The sequence below is a fragment of the Nicrophorus vespilloides genome, unplaced genomic scaffold (assembly GCF_001412225.1).
Source record: "Nicrophorus vespilloides isolate i.1.1-1 unplaced genomic scaffold, Nicve_v1.0, whole genome shotgun sequence".
Taxonomy (NCBI): Eukaryota; Metazoa; Arthropoda; class Insecta; order Coleoptera; family Silphidae; genus Nicrophorus; species Nicrophorus vespilloides.
Window position 1 is genome coordinate 154,620 of NW_017097317.1, and position 26,727 is coordinate 181,346.

Sequence of the window (26,727 nt, forward strand, 5' to 3'; positions counted from 1 at the left end):
CCCGGTCAAAATTTAACCGTTAATCATATTGGTCGTTTACAGGTAATGGAACTATTGTTATTGGTAAAATGTGAAGAATTGTTCGATATATAAGCAATAGGATCGAAATAAAGTAACTGAATAATATAAATAGTTGAAATGAGTATACGTAGAGAGTTTGTGCCTGTGTGTATTAGATACAGCATTAATCTTGTCACGGTTATTGAGTAATTCATTCACGAGGAAAATGTAAAGTGCTGATGTATCCAACGAATGCAGTTGCATCACGATTGCTATGTTCATTTTGCGACAGACAATTGCGATGGGAATCCCAGATACGCAATCTTCGAGAAGTAACGTACAGCCTCCGCATAGCGAGCGGGTAGCGCGCATTTTCGTATTCTTCGGATTGATATTTGTCTACGGTTGTCATTTCCGATATACTGAGCCAAGAAGAAACAGGGCATTAGTTCGTACACATCCTAATATTTACCAGAGAGTATTTCGCGACGGGCGGCCAACCGGAAGAAGCAACAGGAGTCGCGGCGGGTCGAGAGGGGTCAGACCCCGAAGAAGAAGGCGCGCGCTCCGAACGGCAGCAGCAGCAGCACGCGGCGGAGCGTTGGATCGCGCGTCGCGACGCTCTTCCCAACGCTCGTCCTCCTCAAATCCTCAATCGTTCCCCAGCGTCGGTCGGGACACCTTCCACAGGCTACATACAAAACGCGTACGACATCCGCGCGCGCTACTCACGCTGTTAGACCACGCACATCCCGTGTCGGGATAACGAAAAAAAAGAAACAAAAAAAAAATACAGCACCACCTCAATCACTTTTTCTATAACACTTTCTTGGGTAAGTCCTCCCATTATCCTTTCTTCCCCACTCGCGTGTACATTAACTCCTAGCACACGCAACTAGATTTCATTGTGTTGGAAAGAAAGAAGCGAGCGGTGAAGGAAGAGAATACAAAAAAAAGAAACAACATACTGAAAGGAACTTGTTCAAATGTTGCCTTTTATTTTCTCTATTCTCGTGTGTGTATGTGTGTGTGTGAGTGTGTCTGTGGGAGTGTTTCTTTTTTTTCTCTAACTTTGATTTCTATAATATATTTTATTTTGTACTCTCCCCCAATCGCGTGTCGTAATATTTAGGTTGGATAATCAAAGTAAGAAATTGTAGAAATTTTTAAATCTTAATGAAAATGCAAATTTTCGGAATTGGAAGGGAACAATAACTCTCCAAACTGTGTAGACGGTCCTTGTAACCTGCGGTCTCCGGGAATGGGACTCCTTATCGCGTAATGAAGATTCAGACACAAGTGTCCTCCCAACTTAGTTAACTCACCTCGGAGTCGTTAGTGGCTGTTGCACGGGAATTGCTTTCGGTCTTTCGCCATTATAACTATTACCAGTAATTCGCACCGTTGAACCAGCCTTCAGCGCGTTTCCCGTTTTCATACTTAATACCGCAAAAATGCAATCTCGCTTTCGGGGGGGCGGCGGCAGTGGTAGCAGCAAAACATTTGTCGAATTAAGCGTTTCCTACATTCTTGATTCAGCGAACCGGAAACTCCACATGCACATTCCATCATCGTCCAAGTCTTCAGTCCCGCCATTAGCGGGTGCCTTTTTTAATTGCTCCGCAGCCCCCGCGACGCAACAACTCCAATTACAACCACCCCAGGTTGTATCTCGCTTCCCGCAAAGCGAAAGAAGTAAAAGAAAGAAAAAAAAATATATATAAATGAAAAGAGGAATGGAAAAGAAAATAAAAGAGACAAAAAATACAACACGAAGCAAATAATGCCGAATAAGAATCTCCGCCACCTAAGAGGCTTACGCAGAACCGAATGCAAAGCGCATCCCGACACTCCCGCATCTCAATTACGTAATTCAGCACAAAACACCCGTCGCTTCGCTGCGCCCATAGATATAATAATCACAATAATTACTTTGATTTGCTACAGCTAATCAATTACAATTAATAAAAAAAAACAACAAAAAAGAATTATTACCAGTTTTACTTCATGTAGATTCCGTATTTTTTTCTAGCATTTAAATACTCTATTATTTATTATTGCATTAATCCACACATAACTTTTGTAAGTAACAAATATATAATTATTTACTATTTTTTTTATATTATAAATTTTCTTAATTTTATTAAAATAATCCAATAAAATCATAATCAAAATTAGTCAGTTTCGTTAACTTATAGCAAAAAAAAATCAAAATATTTTTTTTCTATAATTAAAAAATAAAAATTCAATGAAATATTACAAAAATAATGTGAAGGAAAGCATCATTTCTATAGTTTAGAATAATAAATTTACAATAAAAAATGAAATATAAAATTTTGTAATTTTTTTCAATAGAAAAATATATTTTTCTAATAAATTTTGTATTAATTAATTAATAAAAAAAACAATATTTTGTTAAAGTTATAAAATATATTATCAAAAAATATAATACTTTGCGTCAAAACAAAAAAAAATATTATTAACAATATAGTAAACATTTAAAATTTTGTAAATTATTTCTATAGAAAAATTTATTACATTAAATTTGATTTAAAATCAATGAAAAATTTACTTAATTAATTTACTATTGAAAACTAGAGAAAACGTGAATTATTTAAATAAAAATAATAACGAAAACAATATTTTCTTTAAGTTAATAAATTGATTATGGAAAATTTATAATAGAAATATAAAACTTTTCAAATATATTTAAAAAAAAAACACGAAGAAAATATGAGAAAAGAATCTGCATTGTTTTTCACTTTAGATTTTAGATGGTTGTGAAAAGTTTTGCTGTAAAATGTAACGGCGAAGGAACGAATTATTCGATAATAGTTGGAAGTGATTCTATTGCTCTTTGAAATTGGAATTAAAACTGAAGTGAAGTTTCGCCAACTGTGTTTCGCCTAAAGTCCGGGTAAGGGTAAGTTCGTAAATTTAAGAAACATAATTTAGTTTATTTGGGCATTTAATTAAGAAAGCAAAGGGCTCGTGATTTATGGAGCGGCTTTGGAACTCCCTTCGTCCTTCGTACATTTTATATAGATATATATATTTTTATTCTTATTTCATTTCTATCTGAGAAATAAATTCAGTGCGTAACATAAATAATAATTCAATTCAAACACAAATAAATGTTATATTTTGAGAATATTTTTAAATTTTTATTACTTTTCTGATCTTAATCATTTTCATTCTTAAGAAATTTTAGTTAATTATTAAAAAAAAATTGTGATTTTGTAAGCCACAAAAATATACCAATTATTTAATCATTTTTCTCAAATCTTTAGAAATTTTAAAGTTAAATACCAAAAACTTGACTTTTATATTAATATCTAAATAATTGAATTAAATGAAAATTATGAAAAACAGAAAAATTCGTTGGATAATATAGTAATACTAAATCATATTTTTAATTATTTTTAAATTAATCATTTTTTACTAAAAAACACATGATTTATATAATGTTTTCATATTTTATGTACATACGCCAATATCTGATTTGTTTTTAATGATCACTGATTTTAATCCATAATTGATAATTTTAATTAATTGTTACGACGCGCAATTATTTTTAACGAGACTTTTTACATAACGAACCTGTTTTTTTTTGTTCATGCGTACAAAAAACAAACAGTGGCGCATTTTGAATATTTAACTGAAATCGTTTAAATGTTTATGAACAAATGATCAAAGTCCCTTTTACGAAATTAATATTCATTATTTTAATATTCGAACAACCAAAAATTTTATAAATTCGACAGTCCGTATTTTTGTTTTTATTTTCGATTTGTTGCAATTTGATCGATATCCGTGTTTTTGTTTCCCTGCGAATAGTGAACTCTTTTTTTTGTCACAATACATTTAGTGAATTAGTACGTTCAATGAATTTTTATTACGAAATAAAAGCTTTCCATTATCCATATTATGGGAAAACAATTTATTAAAATAAAAATATTATTAAAAAGTATACATTTCATATGTTTTTTGGATTATTTCCAGGATATTTTAGGATATCCATTATAATAGATTTTTTTGATGTCCTGATTTAAATTTCGATTTTATTGACGAAAATTGCGAAAATTTTACAATTTTTTTGGCAAATTTTGTGGACAAATTTAAAAATTGTTGTCTTATTTAATTGAATCAGCCGGATTTTAATTTATATTTTATTCATAATTTGAATTAAAGTTAAATTTAGATATTAGAAACATTTAGATTTAGTATATTTTTTTACATTTGCTGAAATTAAAAAGTACACATAAATATGTTACAAACTTAATAATTTATATTTTTGAAGTAACTACAAAAGTTGATAGTGTGAATGTATATATATTTTTTGAAAGTTCACAGTTGAGAAGATAATTGAGATTTGAACTGGAATTGAACTGGAGTATAGGATAAATGTACCTTGAAAGCTCACCGGGGCTTATCAAACGGGGTTGGCATTAAAAATCGTCGCCCATTAACAAATCACGAATTATAAATCGCCCATACGAAACCAATATATTATTTCGGTAATCCTGGTTATAGCAGAATGCGGTTTCTAATAATTCAGCGAATCGAGTCCTGCGCCGGCCCGAAGTGGAATCCTGGCAGATTCCCGAATATAAATAACACACCGGACGATCGTTTTTTTTTTCTTCAACCGAACGAAAATCCAATTTCATACAGAAAAAATATATATATATGGTATACACATATACACAAAAAAAAGTAAGCCCGCATTTGCTGGAGGTCGACTCACAAATTAAACGTTCGTTACTATTTGGATCATTAAACTTATATAACTGACACTTTAGATTGTGGATTATCCTGATTTCAGAGGGGATAGAAAATATTTGAAAAAAAATCGAAATAAAGTGAATATTCACATCGGGACATAGTTCAATTTTCATCTGTTATTTGCTCCAATTTGATTTCGTTTTTAGGATTTGTCCTGATTAACCGATATCCCAATTAAGTTGACTGTATTTGAAAAAAAAAATTGTCCAAATAGCGCGTTGGTTAAAGAAGTCTAAGATAATCCTGATTTTCTTTTTGTAAAAAAAATATTTGCAATAAAATTACATTTAATTACAAAATTTGGTAAAATTTTATTTTCAAATAAAAAACAAATTAAAGATGAGATAAATAACTTAAAAACTTTACATTTTAAATCTGACTATTCTGGAATATAAAGTTTTTTTTTATGTGAATTCCATTTTAAATTTAAGTTACTTTAACACATTTAACGCTGCCCAGGGTCGAATGATTCCGTATCTCTGACCCAGCAGCCCCCAGATGAAGCTTGAAAAGGGATCAAGTCAAACAAATATTTCTACACACGGCTCTGCATGAACATATCTATTGATTTAAACCGTTATATGTGTGTACTAACAAAAAAATCCATTTATTTTCTGTTTCAAACAAAATTTTGTCAATGCATATAAAATTTGGAAAATCATATTTTTTTTAGAAAAAATAAATAGATATGAATAGAAAGAATGATCCAAAGTTCTATTCGTTATTTGCTCAGTTTTGTTCCATCCTTTAGGAACTGTCCCTAATAATCGACTGTCCCAATTAACCGGTGTCCCGGTTAAGCGGAATTTACTGTACTTTATTTTTTGTAAAAAATAATCCAAAATTTTATTTTATTATAGAAAATTCTATAAATTTAAAACAGAATTTATTACTATTTTGTATGAAAATATTTTGTTATATTATTTTTTTTATAATAATTATTTGTTTCTGTTAATGTTTAATAATTTTTTTTAAGAAAATGAAATGAAACTGTGAACAATTGTGATATTTTGAGGAAGTTATCAAAAGCATAGATGTGGTTTGGGAAGGGGAGACTTGAATGCCGCCCCCGTACGCACGTTTTGGCTATCAATCTCCTTGACAACAGTACAACAGTATATAGACTAGAATGCTTCAAACCTAGTGGATCCACCTTTAAATTTTGATTAATTTTTTAGGGAATCTCTACATTGCAAAGAGTTGATATACAATCAGTATTTCCATCTTTATTATCTAATTCATTCGATATATTAATCAAAGCAGAAATATGTTGTGTACCATAAACGTAAATTTATTTGATCAATTTTCCCATTTCAATTCAATATGTAATATATGCATTCTAGCATTAAAATATCGTGAGTGCAGCATTCATATATTATTATTTTATTTAGACATATTTTATCGTTGTTATATTTATACGATCTTATATTTATAAAAGGATACATAAAATTTCAAACATTCATACATAGTTTTATATATTGACAATTCATAACCAAAACATGAACATTAATATTCACGTGATTATATAAATTTTCAATATCATTTAAAAAATGATAGAAAATTTAGATTATTTTGTCTTGCGCATTGTTCTAATTTGAAAAACAGGAAATAAGCTTTGCTTTATTAGCATACACAACTTGAAAATATATTACATAAAATTTTCAGATTTTTCTGTAAATTATTTTTTCAATATTTTTTTTTTTATAAATGTATGCAAATATGATTCAATATGATTTGCAATTCATTAATTCTCATGAATTGTAAATTCGTAATTGAAACCTTGAATGTACATAAATATCTGCATATAATTAATAATTTGCAACAAATTAATTTTGTTCTCTTGTTGAAATTAAATGAAGAAAACATAAATGTATATATTCATAATTGATGACGTAAACAAATGTTGAAGTAGAAAAAGATATTGGTAAAATTAGAGAGAAAAAAATTAATAAAATCTGAATCAGCAGGATTACAAGAGCGAGAAAATAAAAGGGAATAATAAAATGAGAAGGAACGGGATGAATTTATTAGATATTGTATATATGTAGGGCGGAAAAAAGTTTAATAACATTTTTTTGCATAGTGCTGGGATGAGGGTGGAGGATGGAAAGGCGAAATTTGTTTTCGGAATTATTAAAGTTATTGATTGGATAGTTGCAGGGAAATTCGGCTAAAAGTACGTGGGGGTGTGGGGTGGAGTCGAGAAAGATGTAGTGTTTATAATATAAGGAACGGAAAATGTTTGGAAACGTAATTACCGGAGGGGGGTTGGATTCGGGTGGCGGCGGCGGCGGACTTTCTCGAAGTGTCGTATTAAAATGCCGGCGCTATGGGGGCACAACTGGCTGCCAAAGCGTACTTTTATTAGGCCATTAATAAATTATAGCAACAGGCGGGGCAGCAGCCTATTGCTCATACATAAACTCAAGTAGCATCTTGGCTTGACGTAATAATGAGATCCGGCTGGATATGGCAATGGGATTTGGCTAAATAGAGGTGATCAATCACCGAACAGCAGGGTGTCACTGCATTGACTGGCGGGCGGCGGGACGCACCTGAGCACTACCACTACCACTACCGAACCAAACCAGAGGCAGGCAACAAGCGGAACTACCCTACCACCAAACAGTACCACCGATTTTCAGATCCTAACATCTCTTCCGATCCATGGGCTATCATCCCCATTCCTCTAAGCACCAACACACACGAGCTATCAACGTGTGCGTCACACGTATACATATTATAAGTGTGTGTATGTGTGTATGAATATTCATGCGCCGGCCACGGTCTGGTGTGTTGGGCAGAGATCCGAACACCCCTAACACATTCGGCCCCCCCACACATATGCCGGTGATGTATCACCTACAAGCGCACGTCACTTCCTGCCCACTACCATCAATTACCAGCCTAGATGAACATGTAACTTCGGCAACATGCATGAAAGGCCGCCATAAACACGACCGTCAAATGCATTCGATGATATTTCGCGACATCAAATCACAGGTCTAGTGGGCCAGATGGTGCCCTAGCTTTTGCCGCGGCCCACCCACATCGATGCACGATGTCGCCTGTCGGTTTCGGGTATTTACAGACAGCAGTCGCATTGCATTCGCATAAAGACACACACACATATATATATATATAAATATATACATACGTATATATAAGCACACACACACTCGTGCTAATTGATGAACGGAACGGAGCGCCTCAAGCTTAAATCATCAATCAAATGGTGCTGATGGTGGTGGCTGGGTGTGCTGGGTGCAGATGACAAGAGCCCCGCTAATACCATGCGCTAGTGTACGTGTGCGGGTACGTGTGAGGGTATGAATAAAGGGAGCACACGGTTCAGATGGGCGCGTGTTTGGATGGGTTTGTACGCATTGCAATATTGTGACGCAACGGGATGTGTGTATATGCGGGGGTGTCGTGCGCCCTAGTAGGAATGAGGAAGAAGGAAGGAGGCACTTGGGAGCGGAGGAGGCAGAGAGTGGTTGGCACAATGGGAGCGGGCTAGGGCTTAGGGACTTATCCTGCCATCGATGCCGAGCACTCGCTGGCGTCGCAATGGGCCCTGCATGGTAATGGAGCTACTTTACTGCTAACTACTCCAGGATCTCTCCCAAAACTAAATGGACTCGATCAAAGAGACCGCACTCCGCTTTTCTTCAGGTCGCCCTGCTCTAAGTAGGTATCGATTAATTGCATCGATGCAATTGGCATAGTCCGAAAATCGATGGTCGTCGCATCCGGAGGGATCGGTGGAGGCGGTTGAAGCGTTGGAGGAGGCAGGGGTGGTACGATCCTGTCGGCCCACTTTTTCCACCCACAAACCAACTACCACCACCCTGTGCCAGAGTGAGAGAAAAAGAGCGACAGTCAGCAAACGAGTAAATGATGTGGTCAGTAACAGGCAGTCGATATATTGGCCGGTATTTTATCGTGAATGGCCGGTCCCGGAGCAAATTTCAAAGCAAATAAGGCCGCACCGTTGAATATTAGTCTGCAGAGAAAGCCGATGCGGGACGAGCAGGAAGCAATAGCGAGGATCATTAATTTAAAAGCTACATATTGGGCTGTTTTTGTGGTGTAATGCTGACTGCTGTCTGGAGATGGCACTGTGATAGAACACGTCACGCCGAGAATTGATGAGACCGCCTCCGTTTAGCGTTTATGTTCCGCACTGTCCGTTCCGGATTTTGGATATTTCGATCGCACCCCCAACACCCCAACACAAACACACACAAATGTGTCAGTGTATGGTATCCTCCTGGTGTCCAACCACCCCCAAAACCAAGTACCACCACCCTCACGCAATTCAACCCCACGGGAACATTTACATACTTTATATTTCATATCATCAACAATAAATTATCGCTCTTAAAATATTCCATTCACATGCAAAACTCAACGCCGCACCACAACACCCACTCGACGATGATATTTATATACAATTTTTTTTCCTACATTCGATAGACCGTTAAACGAGGGTGTATATTTCTATATATATATAAACACCCAAAATCGGTTACTATAGTCCCTAAGGGCGAGAACTTCTCCTTCTCAGCATTATGATTTCACTAAGAAACGACCTCATTATTTCACGCGCATCACTTCAGAACCAACTGGTTCATGTAATGAGCGGTTGGATTGCCGAAGTTGACCTAATCATTGTACCGAAAGGTTGTGACATTTCGGACATCATTCAAACAGAATATTTCAACAACTATGTGTTGATCAATGAAGGGATACCGAAATTGTTATGTAAACCTACTCTTAAGAGCCCAATTAAGGATATTACCTTAATTGCTCCTGTCACTCTACATTATATTTACATTTTACAAAAAAAAAACAAATGAGTTTTCAATGTATTCATTCATTAACAATAACATTTTTTGTAATTTTAAAAATTTTAGCATATTTTAATAAAACTAATAATATACAATTATTATAAATAAATTATCAAAATAATATAAAGTATAATTTTAATTACTTCTAAATATTGGAAAGGATCATTCTTCAAATGCAAATATTATTTGAAATAAATTATTTTTACTTGAAATATTTATAAAATAAGACAAATAATTTCACCAATAAAATTAGTAATTACAAAAAAAATATATTTTAAACACTTTTTTTTCTCAAATCGATCGACAAAAACTTTAGTTTTGCTTAATTACTTTTAATTAGCTGTAACATGTAACTATATTCAGAAATAAATTTTAAAGATCATAGATTATATTTATATAAACATTTTAATGTAAGTGACAAGGCTTAGATGATAAAAGGGATCATACCGATACCCACATATCTGTAGATCTGAAAACTTTCAATGTTAAGGGCCCAATTAAGGAAATTACCTTAATTATACTTGATCTTAATAGGATAAAGATCATTAAAGATAATTTGATATACAATGAATTTTAATGGACTATAGCAAATTCAGCGCAAGGTGGAGTTTTAATGTTGGTTCAAAATGATATAACTCATTAAATTTTCGTTCCATGAAAATCTACAAAAAAAAAAATGAAAATTTTTTTACATAAACTCTCTTTGAATAATAAATCGATAATATTATTTGTATTATATACATTTGAAAATACCGGTTATTGTTATTTTTATTTATAAATTCGTTTGAACATTTGTAAGTTTCCTAAAGTAAGTAATAAATATAAAATATTTTTTTTGCGCACAAAAGGAAATGTTTTAGTTATAAATAGGCACTATTGGTAGGTATTTGTATGAAATAATTATCGAAGTGCAGATGAAGTGCAAATGGCTGTGGCTGTATTTATTGGTTTGGATTTTTATCTATGGAACGTTCGAAGCATTCGAAGCACGGGTATAACGGTGTGTATGGGTGTTTGTGTGTGGGCGAGGATGGGTATGTAAAGGAGAAGATGGGTATTAGTATATGAGGAAGAAGAGGTGGCTGTGGCAGTGAGGTGCATTCCAGTTGGGAGACTTATGCGGGAATGCAGTGTGATTAAGAGAAGGAAATTGTTCTGTGGCGCCAGTTTATCTGTGTCAGCCTGGAACCGAAGAAGCCACCTCAGAATAAATACTTGCCCCCGAGTGCTGGGGGAGTACAAACGAAATTTTTAATTATGGCGCCGGTTTTCGTTCCCATCCACCGACTCCGCACACCCACTCCCAACCCCCCCGTTCAGCAGTATCGCGTTGCATCCCCCCATAATAGTGCCTCGTTATGCGCAAATAAAACATACCCCCCTCAAGTCCCACCACCCCGTTCGATGTGTGCGCGGATGCTCATTAAGTCGCACCTCTCTTTGTCTCCTATTCTTTCGCATACTCCTGTTGTTTACTGTCATCCTCTTCTTCTCCTTCTCCTTCCATTTTTTCCCATACATCCCCACAACTATCCTCTCATAATATTATTTCGAAATTGTGCAATCTAATACGTCCCGAGCGGCAGCCAGTAATTATATATCCCTTCGGAAGGGCGCATTGTATAATAAATGAATATAAATGTAGGTTCGGTGTAAGCGAGATGCGATCCAGACACATGTGCCTCACTCCCACCACCCCGAGGGGTTGGGGGTGGTTGGGTGGTTGTTTGTCTGGGTGGCGGATCCCACATCTCGCTCACCTTAATTGATTGGGTGCCAACGTGAGATACTTATGAATAGAAAGTGTAGACCGCGGATCCAATAAAGGCACGCTAATATGTCTAAGTCACTACGTCAGGACTACTCCTGCCTGCGCCCATCCACAATCCACAATCCGCATCCGCCCATGCCACGCCACGCCGCCCAACAAACAAACGGCAGCGCGTCGTGCATTATCGCTCATCCCGAAAACCTCTTTTCCCCCATGTACAAACAAATGTAGAAACGCGTATAACTAATAATTAAACAGAGTAAATTGCCAGTAAACCGATATGTAAACTCTGCCAGTACAGATAAGCGGCGAGGGCGCTCTGCTCTCATGGCTTTCAAATGGTCGCTCTCGCAAAGGGCGGTGGACCCCATTTAAAACATACCCGTCCTTCGTCCTGCCGCCCTCACCTAACTACCCTTCGGTCGCGTCCACGGAACGCGCTCGAGATAGCAAGTATTTAACCTGAAATCTGCTCATGAATTATCTTCATTGAAGTCCGCACCACAATTGTGACGAGTTTATAACACTTTCATTAACCCGTATTTACATCTTACATTAAGCATTACCTATCAACATACATTAACATATTCATATTCAAAATCAATCAAAACACATTATTTCCACCAAATGAACTAATTGGATTTAAAGAGAAATTAAAGATTAACTTTACCAAAAAAAAACATTAATTACAAGCGCATATAATACTTTATATAATCATATTTACAAAAAAAAACAAATGTATTAAAGAAATTGAAATCTATTATACAATAAAAAAAGCATTGTACAATAAATTAAGAGAAATATTAAATTTTATAAAAAATTGTTCCATAATTAAACCTGTTTCATTAAAAAAATATGTATGTATAATTAAAAACATTTGCAAACAATTGTGACATGTCAGCATTTTCATAAAAGGAATTTATAAAATGAATTGATCCATTCTAAAGTTGATGTTTGCGATTTACATTCCAGAAATTTTTCATTAATTTGGTCCAACGAATTTGTTTTTGTTATGTTTTCAGTAATTAAAAAAAAAATTCAATGCAAAACGGGTGCTTTTGTGATCGAGCAATATTTAACCTGAAATCTGTTCAGGAATTAACTGAAGTATTGTGACGAGTTTATTCGCTTTTATATAACACATCATCATATTTCTATATATGACGATGTGCGGAATATATATGTGTGTGTATATATAGTGGTCCTCCAAAAAGCTGCTCATCGTAAACGCCAAACCCATAAAATAATCGTAATTCCTAATACACTCGGTAGATTTACTGGCTGCTGGCACTGCAATTCGGAACGCGTTCATTTTAATAATAAACTCCGCGCATTCGTATTCATATTGCGTAAATTATTTTGAATGTAGTCTCAACAAAGTTCGCAATGTTCGTATAGTCACACGCAAGCAGAGACAGCGAGGGTATCCCTAAAACCATATATTATATATCTGCTGGAATGAAGGAACGAAAACGATGTATTTGCAGGAAGGCGCTTCGTCAAGGGATGGCATATTGGGCACCTGTGACGCCCTCTTCCCGGGATCCTTCAGGCCATAGCCATTACGCTTAGTGTTACGGTCCGCCTTGATTAGCAATTGTAAGCCGTTAGCGGAATCTGCGTGATTTCAATTAAAACTTTCATCCCTCCTTCGGTTCCTTTCACCCCATCCGTGTTGGTGGTGTTTTCGTAGCCGTTTTCTTTTTTTATCTTCTTATTCTTCTTCATCTTTTTTTTTTGATGGAAGGCATGAAAACCTGGGTTCCATATAATAATGTTTGGGAATGTGCGGCCGGGGTGGCGACGGTGGTATTTATTAACTGTGGGGAGAGTAGTAAAGTGTGGGTCCATGTCGGCGGTCTGTCACCCGAGGTGCTGACATTAGCAGGCTATTGGGATCCGACCCCAGATTCAGCACTTATTACCATTCGTGATTTATATTATATGGAAAGTGCACGTGTTTCAGGTCCCGAAATGGTGGCAGCGATTACAACGGTGGACGCAGTCGACGGCTAGCGTCGTAAACAAAAAGTGCAACGAGAGAAGACCATCAACGAACGACACCATGCCTATCGCAGGACCACTGCTGCTTTGCGCCTTCCTTCCGGTTGCTCTAGGTAAGAAACCAATATCTTTATACCATCTAATACAGTGATTCTCAACATTTTTGTGCCATGTCCCACCAAACCCTTTCTAAAATTTTTATGTCCCATATGTTTCGCCATTGTTTCTTTATGTCTAAAATATTGAAAATAACCTTGAGAGGTTACCTACAATTTTCCGATTTGACATTGTATTTTATTACCATTTGGTCTTGTCTACACCAAATTTTGTACTATTATAAAATCTAATCGTTTCCGGTATATTTTTGTTATTTTTTCTATTTCTATTGAATTATGCATATAATTTAGAAAAATAAAAGAAATTGATTTATACAGTTTGCTAGCAAAACGTGTCAAATTGTCTTTCCGTTGATTAGCAATTCTAGTTTTTTATTAGTCCTTCTTGCAACTAGTTTTGAATAGATTTAGATGATAGACCGGTCTTGGCAGGTAGGACAAGCTACATACATTTCTGAAAAAATATAGTTATAAAGAGAAATAAATATTGAAAAATACATTGTATGCACATTTTAAGAAAAACTGAAGTGAAAATGTTTAAATATGTGAAAGTTTTATAAAACGTAATGGTGAGTTTAGTGATAATAGTCCTTTCCGAAGTTTATTTTTTTGAAAAATGTTATTTGTATCAACTAATACCTTAAAAATGTATACTTCTCAACAATCAACAATCTTTGAAGATATCTTCATACTTTCTTTAATAGTCCTTTTAATTTTCATGTTCAATTGTTAAATTTTTTCTTATTCGCGATTAATAAACTTTAAAAAAAATCTTCAAAAATGTATATTTTGTCTAATACTTAAAATGCTTTGAGAATAAATTAAATATTTAATAATCATTTAAATCTTAAGTGTTTCTGTTGAATTAAAAAATATAAATATTTAAAAAATACTGAAGTTTGATGCTAAAAATAGTTGTTGTTGTTATTATTATAATTAATTACATAATGATATAAAATGAGTAATGACATTATAAGCACGAATGTGATTTTTTTTTCAATTTACTAAGCAAAAAGAATAGGGATTTGAAAACATACACAAAAAAAATGTTGTGCGGTTGCAAGTAGTAAACAGAAAGAATGCCTGGAAAAATATTATGTATGTACGAAGTCCACGTCCATGAACCATTGTGCAGTAAAAGGTTAAATAATGTCTTTTGTGCCGGTGGAATGAATGCTAAACAGAGTATTACTTTATTATGTATGAACGTTGGCACCAAATACTGCCTGTTGATGTTAGCGCCATTCAAAAGCGTAACTTCTACGCAGTTCGTTTTATTTATTTTTTCTTTCTTCTCTATATTATTTGTTATGTTCCATCATCATCATGCACATGTCGTTCCCTTCTTTTTTTTTAGAACCATCTCTTATCCAAGTTATGTGTTGTATTTCCCTTCATTTAATTTTTTCCCTAGCAACTAATGAATTTCTCACCGGGAATGTGTGGAATTTAATACGATTTTAAATACGGCTATTGCATAATTTAGGAATTTCGCTTAAATATATAGATATAATAATAGCAAGGACTCGGGGAACAAAAAAAATAATAAGCGCCGCAGAATTTTGACGCTCGGATTGTTGAAACGTCAAGTCTTAATTATAATAATCGCAGTTTTATTAGTTTTGGAAGTTATTTAATTTGAAGTCCCCCAAAAGTTTGCTTATATAAATTTGTACACATAATATCAATTTTTTATTTATAAAATTACAACAACATTTTTTTTTATTATAACAATAATTGTCTCAAAGTGGAATAAAACTATAAATAAACATATAAAAGTGAAAGTGAAGTTGGGATAATTAATGAATACTTTATTTAATTTAACATAAAATATTAGATAATTATAACTTTAGTATAATATTAAAAATTTAATATATAACAAAATAAAATAAATGTGAAAGAGACGCGCATACGCGAGTATACTTATCTGAAACGGTGTGGATGCACCAGTAGATTATGATTCTATTAAATATATATATATTAAATTTGGGAGTTGAAAATGAAATAATTTTCAATATTATAAATTTCATGATGCATACATGTAGGAGTAAGAAATGTGCAGCGCAGGTGTGAGCATATGAACTGGATTTCCAAGAAAGCGTATTATTCAGGATGGACGATGAAAATGTTAAGGAATACACATATTTCTAAATATCTATGTGACGTAAATAGTTAGAATGTATTGAACTTGTTAAAGCTATGCACTGCAGTGAGCGTGTGAAATCGAATCAAATTCCATTTCTGGTATTTTGGAATGGATAAGAAAAGAAAAGAGAGTCTCCAGATAAGATGGGATCATCTTTAAATCTCGCAGGGTATAACAAGCTTCAGACTGGCTCCATGTCCTCATCCTTTTTTTTCTCTTCTCTTCTTCCTCCTCCTCTCCTCTCATATGCTATGCCTTTTTACTAGTCTAGCGAAAAGAAAGTCACCCAAATCAATATCCACACTTTGATACTATTTATAGGCTTTTTTTGATTTGTAACGTTAAGATTAATTGGATGGTAATTGTATGGAATGTATTTTGGGATCGTCCAGTGAGACGTGTTCCTTTTATGATACGATTGCGAAGTATGTCGGAGGCTCGGTAAAAATTGGTTTGATTTATTGTAAAGTGGAGAGTAGTGTATGGATCGTTTCCAAATAAAAGCGATCCGTTTCTCTTGCGAGCATTTTTATAGTGAAGCTATAAGGAGAATTTGCGATTATTATAGCCACGATAAATTGGGTTGTGTGATTGCTTCGCGAAGCAAAACGATGTATATATATATATACACATACGTATAAGAGGGATGGAGTAAATAGCATGGTAGGTAGGTCAATATCGGTTTCCGATCGTCGTAAGTCGTTGTAGTCGTCGACGTTGGATTTTATGCAGGAGGCTGATTTTCCGAGACACACGGCAAATTAAATGAAGTTAATTTGGGGGGCTTATCTTTGCCCTCACAGAAGCAGTGCGTCTGTAATGGGGGGTTCGGACTGATAGGGGAGGCGGTGGTGCGCGCCGCCCCATTCTCGAGAATGGAAGGATGGAAGGGTGGTAGGGTGGTTGGAGGCGGCGGATGGATGCCTGTGCGGGCTGGCTTTGCACAAACAACTCTCTTGTCCCGTTCGCTTGGCGATGATATATTCACAATAACAATTGTCACGAAACAGAACTGTTTGCGAAGTTAACATCTTCATTAACTCGTTCGTGATATGAGCATAATAATACGTATTCGTATGTGTATGCTCGGTTGAGCTATCTTTAGAAAATTCACATTCCGCCCGTTTTTAATTGAACGTCACAGGATTCTGGGACGGCACGTGCCGTTTTCCTTCGCATGACCGGCATCTAGATTCACTTCCTTCTTCCCTCTTGTTTGTTTTTCTTCATAATTGCCTTCAGGCAGAGTCACTAAGCACATATTTTTAATTACATACCATTTCTGACATTGTCTTCTATACAAGCTATTAGTTTTCTTCACATTTTCAAAGAAAGAAATTTCTCACAAGAAAATATCATATATTGATATAACTTGTAATATTATCAACTTTTTCCAACCTACATTTTTATACCAGATTATTATTATCATCTATAGTTCTTAATAATTAATTAATAATTGCAATTAACTTTGATGTGATTAAATTGCACATCTGTCGTATTTAGAATAATCATCCATGAGCTAATGAATTTGCATCGTATGTAATTGGTACTTTTGATGTAATAATTAGAGAACATACACGATTAGATTAAGATTAGAATGGTATAATACCATTGATGGTAATTACGCGAAATGCTTCCGGGTATCTATCTAATAGATCGATTGAGTTAAATTTGTCGCTGTACTAAATCTAACACAATAGGCGTGTCGGGATTTAAAGCTGAATTCTAAGTTAAATAATAGAATTTTGTGCATTAAGCAAATTGAATACGGAATTTAGTACCTTGGACAATACTTCTTTTCGTTTCTGGTGTCTGGCAAGGAATCGCATTGACGTAAGATTAAATAGAGCGAATACAGAATTTAATGCAGTAATCGCTTTTGGGAGGCGGGTATCCGTCCTGTGGCGGCATTAAAATCAGTGTATATACAATTTGGGGAGGGGTTGGGAAAATGTGAAAGGAACAGAAAGAAGAAAAATATATATAAAAGGAGTAAAAGAAGAATAAGAAGAATATATGTATAAAATAAAATAAAGTGAAATAAAATTGCGGAACTCTCCGGGAAAAAGGGGATGGAAAAGCCGGAGCGGTGCCTGCGAGGGCAGCAGCTCCGGAGGGGTTGAGATCGAGAGCAGTTTTCCTAAGTTTCCCTACGCCAGCATCGAGCTGTTCGCGTTTAATGACGCGAGACAATGACATAGTCTTCGTTTATTAAGAACCGTAACGCCGCTTGTTCGACGGGGTTAGTGAATAGCTACGAGTGTCTTAATCCGCCAGTAAATTGAGTCTCGGTTAAGTTCAGGCTACCGATTCAAATGATAGCGGCACGCGGAACTGTATTGTACACACGTCTGGCAGCTCAATCTAAGCGCGCACTGGCCCATAAATGCCAGATATAAAAGCCAGCCCCCGTGTGCCGCCGCCGCTGCCGCCTCCAGACTTACAGATTTCCAGAGGACCAGGGGTTAGGTTGTATAGATGCAGCGGGAACGGTAACGGCCCTGCTTCGACATTAACGTTTCGACCTTAATTGTTTCGCCGGATGGCGACGTTAACCGGGGAATCGGTCATGGGTGAGCATCGGGATAAGACCTTCGCACCGTTTTGTTCCAGGCTCGGTGTATATCCAGAAAGCCGTTTCAAATTTTAATAACGCATTTACAAGGGTTTTGCTCTATGCAAGAGGAAATTTTCCAAATTTCAATCTTCAACTTAAAGAGCTTCATTTAAACATTACATTTTACTACATATGAGTATTATCAAGATCTATTTATGATTACTATTATTATATCATGAAAAAGGCGAAAATTATCCAGCTATAAAAAAAATTAACTAATTTTAACTGAAATATAATAAATGTTAAAAAATGTTTGTTTTCAATTCACTATATTGAATTTAGAAAAGTTTGGTCATTGAAATAAGAATATAAAATTTATTTTTTTTGTAAATTTTTCTCAAATTAATTTTCAGATTTTTCTGAATATAAATAATATTTGTTAAATGAGGTGTTGATTGCTTATATATATTATATTTGATTGTGGCTTTGAGTGATGCAATTAAGTTGTATTATGTCTATATAATAAAGTTTGATTTTAATTGTCAAGGATTCAGCAGAATACAAAGTAAATAGCTTTGAAACAGAAAAAAAAATAGTCCAGTATGCAAAATTACAGCAGTCTGTAATTTGCAAATATGACTTGCAATTCAATTTAGGTCTTGCAGGTTCTGTTTTCAGCCAACAAAAAAAGAAAAGAAGAAATAATGCAGAACAAGCAGACGTTTTCAAGCTTTCCACTTCGGGCCATAAAAGCTGCGCTTTGATGAACAGTATTTGCTTATAGCAGGCAGTTAAAACGTTTAAGCGTCGGCTAATCTAAATCTTCCTGAAAATCTAATATGAAAGGTTCCTCGTCGGCAATACATTTTTCCTGCGTATTTGTGTTCTCAACACTTTTATGCTAATTTTCAACACGAATAAGGCGTCGGATTAACGTAGGAACAAGAAGAAAAAAAAGGAAAAGTTGAGCGATTAAGATGAAAAAGGCGCCGCATCATCCGGCTTTCGACGCCGCGGGGCGCGCTGCTAAGGGCTGACACCCCATCGCCGCTTGTGACCGCAACCGAGGGAAGCGCCTCAGGGAGTCCGCCGCACACTGTGCGCCCGCTATACCGCTACGCCAACGCTCCGGTGGTGTCCAGATGCACGTGAAATCAACAAGTATAAGGCGCTTAACCTGGACCCGAGGGGGGCTTCAAAGCGGTCGAGCCGAAACTGAATATGGAGTCCGAGCACATTTATCCAGAAATTTGCATGAACTGTGCAAAGTACGATTTGCTGAATAGCATCAGATTAGTCGGCATACAGTCCATGCTATCAGTCGAATGCATGCCTGGCGCCGCGACGCCTCCTCCTGCTTCCCCAGTATCGGGCGTCGCGTCGCCTGCAGGCACGTTTATGCGTCATAATACCAACGTACCATAGCGCACACATGCCCATTGTTCCATGTCCATGCTTTGTGCTCCCATCTTCCATACTCTCTGCACGATACCACACACTCACACATCCGCACACTTTTGGCATACACATACGTACACACTCGCACACATACCATCTTGGCTTCGGGGTCTCATCGACCCGAGGCACGAGGCCGTGTGCTCGCTCTATGTTAAAACCCGGCTAATCCAGGATTACCAATGTCGGAGTAGCTGCACTACTAATTTGTTGATTCCAGTACCCTGACATTGAATTATTGGGACAGCCGGCCCCGGCACGGTTTAGCCCGCCGCCGCCGCCCCTCCCAACCGTGGGCCTCGTATTTACCTATTTTATTTACAGCCGCGCGCGTTAAACTTTGGGACCCCGCAACCACCGTTTATTTTTTTTTCAACCCTAAATTATCTTCTAAACCAGCGGTCCCGAACCGTGGAATCCGTGGACCTCCCGAGGGTCCATGAGGCGAAAGCGTGCGAAGGGCCGCACGAGCTTCACATATGATTTATACTGCACTTTAAACGTAAGGTTTGTTCATTTGTAAACATTCTACACATTTTTACTGAAATAAAGTTCGCTTAAAGCGTACATTATACTCGGAGATCCTTTTTTTTCACAAAATCTGGATATGACATAAAAGCTAGATTATTAATATTTGCAAGGACTTTCTATTTACTTTTTTCTTGACATGTTTCAATAAATAACAGCAAACAAATTGTTACAAATTACTTCAATATAATATTATATAATAAAATATTATTTAATTGAAAAGAAAATTCTCGAGTCTCAAACGATAATTCCCGGGAAATCTGTTTGATCATGTAAATATTTTTACAAATGTATCTAAAAAATAACTTTATATATTACTTCTTAAGATATATCAAATAAATCATCTTTTATACAATATTATATAATAACATAAAATAGATATTTTGTCTAAATGTTCCTACTAATTACAATTAGATAACTATTATATTTGCTACTTGATTGACCTACTAATAAATTAACGTGCCTCCCTATAACTACATAAATCAGTTTATATAACTTATCAATCCGCAAAAGGAGATTTATTAGGACCTCAGGTCTAATATACACGTCAATAAAGCTTTATATATGCATATATGTTATTTGATATTACGTAATAAAAATAAAGTTGTTAGGTTATAAGTGTAATTCATTAGGGTTAAGTGTATCCTAAAAGTTTCGTAACCACGAAATACCATGTAATATTTGAAGCTCGAATGGTGCGCTAATCGCTGACGTCTCCCGTGGGGGAATCCCCCGCAAGAATAGTTAGCCGCTTATTTGGTGTGGGGCGAAGCCGCTGCCGGCGTACGCCGGATATTCCGATATTTTAGGAATTTAATAATGCCAGTATAAAACATACCAGATTTACCACCCCGCCCATTCCTCTACACCACCCCTTACCATCCTCCGCCTCATACTCCACATATTATTTATCATAAATAAGTGCCTCCTAGAAAGAATGAACGCCCCTCGCAACTATGCACTTCATCTCCTCCAACCCCTAACTAACATCCTGTTCATCCGCCCATCGAAATCCCGACCGGCGCCTCTGAACTTAATACAAATACCTGCGGGAAATGGGTAGGAAAAGAATCGCCGCTTAAACAATCTCTATCCCTTCGCATTGTTTATCATTGGAATAATAATTGACATTTTTATTCCTCAGGAATTTCTATTAACTTTTATAACCTACATTTCTGGATTAAGTACAACATAAGTATGTATATTAAATAAAATCTCTCATATTCTATAAATAACTTAGTTGAAAAAAATATAAATTAATGCAGTCGTGTATTTTTTTTATATAAAGATTTATTAAATGAGTATAAGCATTAGTTGAAAAGACTGGAAGGTAGGTGAAACTGAAGTTTGAATTAGAAGTGGAAAGCAACAAGAAGTGTTTTATCTGCATGTAGCGGTTAATGTAAATGCGGAGGTTAATTAAATGTTAGTAGAAAATATTTAGTGAATTTTCTAAAGTAATTTCACCACCATGCGTGGCTCGCCGACGGAAACTAATTTAAATCACTAAACGGACAAACCTGCTGAACTTCAAAATAATTTCAGTAGGAATAATTAGAAACTCAAGTTTAGCCTTGATTAAAAATTCGCCGCACGGTATGGATTACACGTAAATGAAGTTTTCACTCAGCGTAAGCTTTTGAAGCAACTTTACGTACGAAGTACCAACATCAGACTAGATTTAAGGATGGATGCAAGGATAAATGAGCATAAGCCAATAATAACAAATTCGTCCTTTAATGCATCCTGCAAATATGGAAAGAAATTGCGGCTTCAAAAACGCGGTCCAGCAAAACGAAGTTTCATTTATTATATCATTTCCCCTTGTCCTTAGCCTCCACTTTGTTTGCAAAGTTCCAGTTTCAATTTGTAACATAGGAATCGTGTAAGTTTTATCCTAACTAAAATCTGGCGACGCTAGTTAAGAGAGAGAGAGCTGAAGATACCCCCGATACAAATCCTTTTAATTCCACTCTTCCCATCCACCCACATGCAGCCCTTTGCGGCCCTTTTCTTTCGCCCACCGCTCGTTAATTCCTTCGGACCGTGAATCCCATTTCCTATCAATTTATGTTACAATCGGTCTAAATCCTTTTAATTTCGTTCCCCGCATCAGTTTAACTAAGTGATTCGTTTGCTGCTGGTTCACTTACGAGTTGCCACGTGCAGATATCGTTACATAAACTAAACGCGCTGCGGTCACGTCGAATGTGTTTTTCATTCGGTTTGCGTAAGTGCATTTTGCAATTCATTTGCAAAAATCTATCTGCGACAAATTGAAAAATAAAATTGAACTCTACCATATTTTTTCTTTTTTTTTTGGTTTAGTTTTGTTTTCATATTTTCTCTCTGCGTTTATATTTTTCGATCCTTTGGGGTGGACCATGATGGAATTAGACAAAAGAATGATAGAGTTCCATTAACAAAAAAAATATGGAATGGTTGCAATTACGATGATGTAAACTCTTTGAATCGAACGCGCTGGATGCAATCGACTGGAAGCTTTAGTTCCATTTTGTTTTTTTTTTTGCAATGTTTCCTACTGCGAATAGTTTTCTTCCTTATTAATTATTAAACGGCCTTAATGAAATCGGGATTTCGGTCCATGAGTAATGTCCTCGGCGTGCTCCGGCGCTCTCTGAACTGTGGAGGTGTTTAAAGATCGAAAGCCCGAAAACTTTCCGCGAAGTCCCAGGGTTACAATGAGAGTTAAAGCCTTTGGAATAGATTGTAACTAAATGAAGACACATTTTGTACCTGCATATTTCATTCATTATTTTAACTCAGAATATTATAGTTCTAACATCTGCTATATACATATTTACTATTATATAAGATGATTAATTTTGTCAAAGACTAAATATTAAATTAATATTAAATTAATTAAAACAAGTTGCTCTTCTTATTTCATTTATTTACAATATAAATTATATCCAGATGAGTTCAGGATCAAAAGAACCGGAGGGCCAGATTTGGCCCTCCATATATAGTATAAATTTATAAAAATAAGTACACAAAACACTTTGCGACTAAATAAAATTATGTAATAATGTATGTAAATAAAATAAAAGTTTGCAACTTTTTTAGTAAATAAATAATAAACTGTATTACGTTTTTCAATTTATATAAAAAAAAGCATACGCCTTTATAAGTATATTTGTGACCAACGTTTTTTTATCTTAAAAACGAGGTGATATATTTTGATCCCCAAAGCACCACGGCATGAAAGTCCTATTGTGCTATCCCCTTTTAATGTCAGTCTTCTACCATATGTTCCATTCCAAAAATTCCTTTGTCTCCTGACATTATATAATATATTATACTAATGTACTATATACTGTATAAAATATATAAAAATATATATATATATAGTCTATATTTTGTTATAAGCAATATTAAAAATTTAATTATTTTTAATTGAATTTAAAGAATAAATATATTGTCCACTCTATAAGACAGTATAATTGGTATTATGGAGGTAATATCTAAATTAAATTGATGAAAGTGGTCTTGCTTTATAATGATAATCTGATTGAGTTAATTTGATGGAGCATGTTGCAGTGTTGATATTAAAAACATAGATGCAATATATGGGTTAGATATTGTCGATGGTTTTGGATAGTTAGATTTAGTTGCTGCATGCGAGCGTGAATCTGGCCGTAAGTGTGTAGTGAGTGTGAGAGAGTAGGATAGATATTGTGAGAAGTGAGATTGGAGAGTGAGAGGGGAAGTATGTGTAGTGGAAATTGGTGACCCGCAGTCTGGAAGTTCCGCTCACGCGCGCGCTTGCCAGTGTATCCAAATTCATTGCAGATTTTCAGCTTGTCGGCTCTAGAAAATGGAAGGCTTGAGTGCCGCGCCATTCGCCGGGAATGATGATAGAGTTAAAGAAATAATAGGGATTTACGTCCCCGTCCGGTTCCCGAAATCAATACGGCTTTAAGAGCATCCGTGTGTTTTTAATAATGATCCTGAATGCGCACACATACGAAGCATATCCCATTCATGCACACGATACAGTGTTTAGTATTCAGTCCATCATCCAGCTATGGTTATGATTTGGTGGTGGCGGCTAGTGGTATATGAGTATCTAGTGCCATTCGGCAATGGTTCTCGATGCTCGTCTAGCCAAACATATGCTTGACTACATCCATCCATCTAACAATCGAATGCAGGGAATTTTGTTTATCCAGCAATTTGAAGACGGGTATTTTCCGGTGTTGAAATGTTGCGCCAACTAAGATCGGTGGGGCTGTGCATCGTGCACATCGACATACGGAAAACCTTAGCCGTGAGCACGAGGCAGCAGCAGTAGCAACGAGCAACGGAGGGAATGGGGCTTTTCACAAAGTATTCAGTCCCATGATTTCGCGATTTACTGTGCCAGAAGTGACGTTTCCCGTGACTGACGGCGAGCCTGGTCTAAAGGGGTTGGTTGGTCGGAGGCCGTGGACGGAGGGGAGGTCGGACCGACGTGCTTGCGATATATACTAGCTGCGGCAATAGCCTGAATGCTATCGGACTTCTATTCTGTTGTTTAAGCCGCATCTGTGAAGTTGCACATCGCCCGGTCTCGATAGCAAACATGCGAAACCGCCGTCGTCCATCTATTCAAATCTATTCTACGCTCGGTATCTGGCTACCACCGTCAGCAGCTTTGCAGCTTTCCTTACCCTGTCTTTCCAAGCCTTTGCCTTCCTTGCCTTTCCTTCTCCACGCACCGTTTAATTACAACAATCCACCATCCCCAACAAAAGTCACTACACCACTAATTTATGTTCAACCATCCTTCTATACATTAACATTTTTATTTAATGTAAACTTAATCTTTAATATATACTTCAACATTTCATATGTTTTTATGCAAGAACTATTTCGATTAATTCCATTACATTTATTAATTAAAAACAGGTACACATTTACCAATGAAAATAAAATAATTAATTCAAAAACATAGTTCAAAAGGAATTTCAATTTAAAAGCAATTTATATGTTAAATTCATCTTCAAACCTCCAATATTACTCCAATAATAATTCTAAATATTTTTATTTATATTTTCATATGAACAAAGAAAGAAATGTGTCTTGTTTTTTTCATTAATAGAATATAAGTCACAATCCTTAATCATCTAACTTTCATATACATCTTTGGATCGATTCTATTTTGGGAAAATTACTAAAATGTAATGTTACTTTTTACTATATTTATTGTTTAATGTTGTGACAGTGATAAACAAAATGTTAAATTATATTGTGAAACTATATAGATGCTTAATCGAGGTACAAAATTTTATCCGTGTTGTTATGCAATTTTGTTTGTTTCTACATAACCTTCTAACGGGAAATTTTCTGAGAATTCTTGGCTTCCACCTCTCGCTCCGGGCCTAGGTTTAGGATGAAATCCGGCAGACAAGTGGGTCCGGGGTCGGGAGTCTGGCGGCGGCGGCCGTATCGACTGTCGGGTTTAAATATTTAATAAGCAACATTCCAATGTAAATCAGTCTCATTTGCAGAATGTGACATTTCGAGTATTTGAATTCTTGTGCGGCAGCAAAAACCCTGTGCTCCTTCCTTTCGTACGCTGGACACGTCCGCAGCTCGCTTTCAGCGGAACATCCTCGGGAATATCTTTAGTTTCACTTCACTTATCGCGTTGCGAACTTATCTTTCGCTCTGTTGCAGGTCAGCTGGCTGAACCAGAACCGGAGTTCTTGGCTCCACTCGAGAACCAAACTGTTACCCAAGGCAGGGACATGTACTTCACATGCGTCGTCAATCATCTATCTTCATTCAAGGTAATATACACAACTAATTATATATCACTTAATTATATCTTTACTTACAGATTTAACAAAGGTTTTCTATGAAATTAAATCTATAACTTAGGTTTAACGAATTTGATGCAATATAAATTTCAAATTACAACTGTTAATAAAGCAATAATACTTAAGTAATTTTGAAATAATGAAATAACTTTAGAACTGCTTTTTTAAAAAGACTGCTTAAAATCAATATAAGTTCCACAGAGCTCCTTACTTAGCCCAATACATAATTATTATCATGTAACTAGAATTGAACCTATATATCATGTAAAATATTGCAAGGTATTTTTACTTGCAATGAAGTTAATAGAATATCGTCAGCTCATAGAGATGTAAATTAGGCATTAATAGATAAATAAGGAATGCTCGATTCGCGTCTAGACTGTTGTAGGTCGACGACCTGGATAGAATATGATACAGGGCATCTTTGTCCTTAGCAATCGAGTCATCTGCACAAAGAAAAACAGGAAGTAATATTAAAATTGAAAATAAAATAATGTCTGCCGGAATATTATAAGCGAGAACGGTTCGAAGATCTGAAAGACCTAGCCTTCTCCTTCATCCCTCCTACATCCGCGTTTGCAGTTTTATATGAATTTCACGCGAGAAAATAATAAATGCAATGGAATGGAATGGAAGTAATCGCAGCATTTATTAATTATCTACTTTTCCATTCCGTTTTCGAAACCA

At 35.6% G+C, this 26,727-nt stretch overlaps 1 protein-coding gene across 2 annotated transcripts in view; it reads left to right on the forward strand.

The window, feature by feature from the left end:
* The first annotated feature begins 625 nt into the window (after positions 1-625).
* The window catches only part of LOC108559797 (lachesin-like), a 42,644-nt gene continuing 16,542 nt past the window's right edge, over positions 626-26,727 (forward strand). Inside the window, exons 1-4 of one of the 2 annotated variants that reach the window (XM_017917153.1) lie at positions 12,814-12,832; positions 12,897-13,008; positions 13,376-13,526; positions 25,898-26,010. In XM_017917153.1, the coding sequence (XP_017772642.1) occupies positions 13,475-13,526; positions 25,898-26,010 (165 nt within the window). In that variant the 5' untranslated portion in view covers positions 12,814-12,832; positions 12,897-13,008; positions 13,376-13,474. Of the gene's footprint in view, positions 834-12,813; positions 12,833-12,896; positions 13,009-13,375; positions 13,527-25,897; positions 26,011-26,727 lie in introns of those variants that run through there. The other variant, XM_017917152.1, reaches the window with a different exon arrangement.